The 2,426-nt window shown below is 47.4% G+C and overlaps 1 protein-coding gene across 1 annotated transcript in view; it reads right to left on the bottom strand.

Annotated features, from left to right (window-relative positions):
• Nucleotides 1-1,374: 1,374 nt before the first annotated feature.
• Nucleotides 1,375-2,426, bottom strand: part of rap1gapl (RAP1 GTPase activating protein-like) — a 9,265-nt gene continuing 8,213 nt past the window's right edge. Inside the window, exons 15-17 of the mRNA XM_053641226.1 lie at nucleotides 2,282-2,368; nucleotides 2,014-2,157; nucleotides 1,375-1,821 (exon numbers count right to left, since the gene is read on the bottom strand). Coding sequence (XP_053497201.1) covers nucleotides 1,648-1,821; nucleotides 2,014-2,157; nucleotides 2,282-2,368 — 405 coding nt within the window. The 3' untranslated portion in view covers nucleotides 1,375-1,647. The remainder of the gene's footprint in view (nucleotides 1,822-2,013; nucleotides 2,158-2,281; nucleotides 2,369-2,426) is intronic.

Here is a 2,426-nt window from a genome sequence, read left to right as displayed (position 1 = left end):
TCACTGTAACTGTAATAACTTTATTATTTATTTTGATGTTCTCTTTATAAAAAGATCCCAGATGTTTGAAAAATAAATCATTTGAATAAGTTAAAGCTCTGTTATGTGAACCGTAAAGCTGGAGCTCATGTGTGTATATTAGTGACTCTGTGTCCTCTAAATCTCGTACGCTAACACTCATTAGCAGAGCCTTGGTGTCTACTTCTTCAGTCGTGTGATGCGATTTGAGACGGAGCCGACGTGGATTCTGTTTGTATTAAAGCAGCTAAAAACTAGAAAGCGCAGACGTCTCTAGGAGGTCAGGATTGCCTCTCAGACAGGAAGTGAGGCTTCACACCTGTTACGCGTCTTCCTGTGGGCTGCAGTGTCCTGTTTCGCTGTGGGACGACAGAAATGTTTTATTTCATCACTTACAGTCAGTCAGGAGGGTTTTATTGATTCAGGATCTTTCTCCAAAACCTGACTCACCTCTCACCGTCCTGTAAGAAAAGCAGAAAACACGAGTGTAACTTCCTGATCATGTATATCATGTTTATCATGTTTATCATGTACATGCGGATTGATGTGAAATTAAACATCGGCTGTGTCTCAAATCTCAGATCTATTACCCAGATGGCAGTAGAAGACTAACCCCCCCAAAAACATCTGCCCAAACTTTTCCCTCCTAATCAGTCACTTCTACCTGGATGTGGTGCTGGATGTGGTGTTGGACATGGTGGTGGACCTGGTGATGGACCTGGTGGTGGACTTTATTTTGGACCTGGTAGTGGACTTTATGTTGGACATGGTGTTGGATGTGGTGTTGGATGTGGTGGTGGACATGGTGGTGGACACGGTATTGGACCTGGTGTCGGATGTGGTGTTGGACGTGGTGTTGGACATGGTGGTGGACGTGGTAGTGGACGTGGTGGTGGACATGGTGTTGGACTTGGTGTTGGATGTGGTGGTGGACATGGTGGTGGACACGGTATTGGACCTGGTGTCGGATGTGGTGGTGGATGTGGTGGTGGATGTGGTGTTGGACGTGGTGTTGGACATGGTAGTGGGCGTGGTGGTGGACGTGGTGTTGGGCCTGGTGGTGTATGTGGTGTTGGATGTGGTGTTGGACCTGGTGGTGTATGTGGTGTTGGATGTGGTGGTGGACCTGGTGGTGTATGTGGTGTTGGACCTGGTGTTGGATGTGGTGGTGTATGGGGTGTTGGATGTGGTGTTGGACCCGGTGGTGTATGTGGTGGTGTATGTGGTGGTGTATGTGGTGTTGGATGTGGTGGTGTATGTGGTGTTGGATGTGGTGGTGTATGTGGTGTTGGACCTGGTGGTGTATGTGGTGGTGTATGTGGTGTTGGATGTGGTGGTGTATGGGGTGTTGGATGTGGTGTTGGACCTGGTGGTGTATGTGGTGGTGTATGTGGTGTTGGATGTGGTGGTGTATGGGGTGTTGGATGTGGTGTTGGACCTGGTGGTGTATGTGGTGTTGGATGTGGTGGTGTATGGGGTGTTGGATGTGGTGTTGGATGTGGTGTTGGACCTGGTGGTGTATGTGTTGTCAGACGTGGTGTTGAATTTAGGTGTAAATCATTTATTTTTCTTGAATAAAATAATGAATGAATCCACACACAACCTGCAGACTCACTCTCACCTCAGATATTAAAAAAAGGAAATAGACTGACCTGGCAACCCTGAGTGTTCTACGTGTGTGTGTGTGTGTGTGTGTGTGTGTGTGTGTGTGTGTGTGTGTGATTTTACCCGTTGTTTCTGACCTCCTGTCTTCTTCACAACTCCTAATGTGTCAAAAGAGTGACTGCGCACTCTTATAGCTCTCTACAGGAGAGACAGACAGAAGGAGGGAGACAGGAAGTAAAGGAGACAGAAGAAGGAGAGACAGAAGACAAAGAGAAATGGGCATAATGAGGAGACAGACAGTAGAGAAAGAGACAGGAGGATAGAGAGTCAGACAGACAGATTCACACTACACAGGTGTGTATTAGTTAATAAACCACTGTATGATCTCACTTTAAAGTTTTCAATGAATCCTCCTCCCCCCTCTGGAGGCGGGGCCACTGTGCTGGTGGGCAGTGCTGAGTTTCCCATCATGCACTGGGAGCGTGAGGACAGCTCTGATCTCAGCGCCTCCAGCAGAGAAGAGCGAGTGCGCAGCTTTAGGGAAGAAAGAGAGAGTGAGACAGGTGTCTGTGTAGAGAAGCTGATACAGAGAGAGAGAGACGAGAGTGAGACAGGTGTCTGTGTGTAGAGAAGATTTGATTTCTTATAGCTTTATTACCTCCAGTTTACTGAAGCGCTCGGCTCGGTAACACGAAATCTCTGCATTGATCAGTTTAGTCAGGAGAAACTCCCGGAACACGGAACCCTGTGAGACACACACTAACATGCTAACTCTGATACACATGCTAGCATGCTAACTCTGA

Source organism: Ictalurus furcatus, chromosome 1 (assembly GCF_023375685.1).
Source record: "Ictalurus furcatus strain D&B chromosome 1, Billie_1.0, whole genome shotgun sequence".
Lineage (NCBI taxonomy): Eukaryota > Metazoa > Chordata > Actinopteri > Siluriformes > Ictaluridae > Ictalurus > Ictalurus furcatus.
Note: the sequence above shows the minus strand (reverse complement) of the source record. Positions and strands in the feature narration are given on the sequence as shown.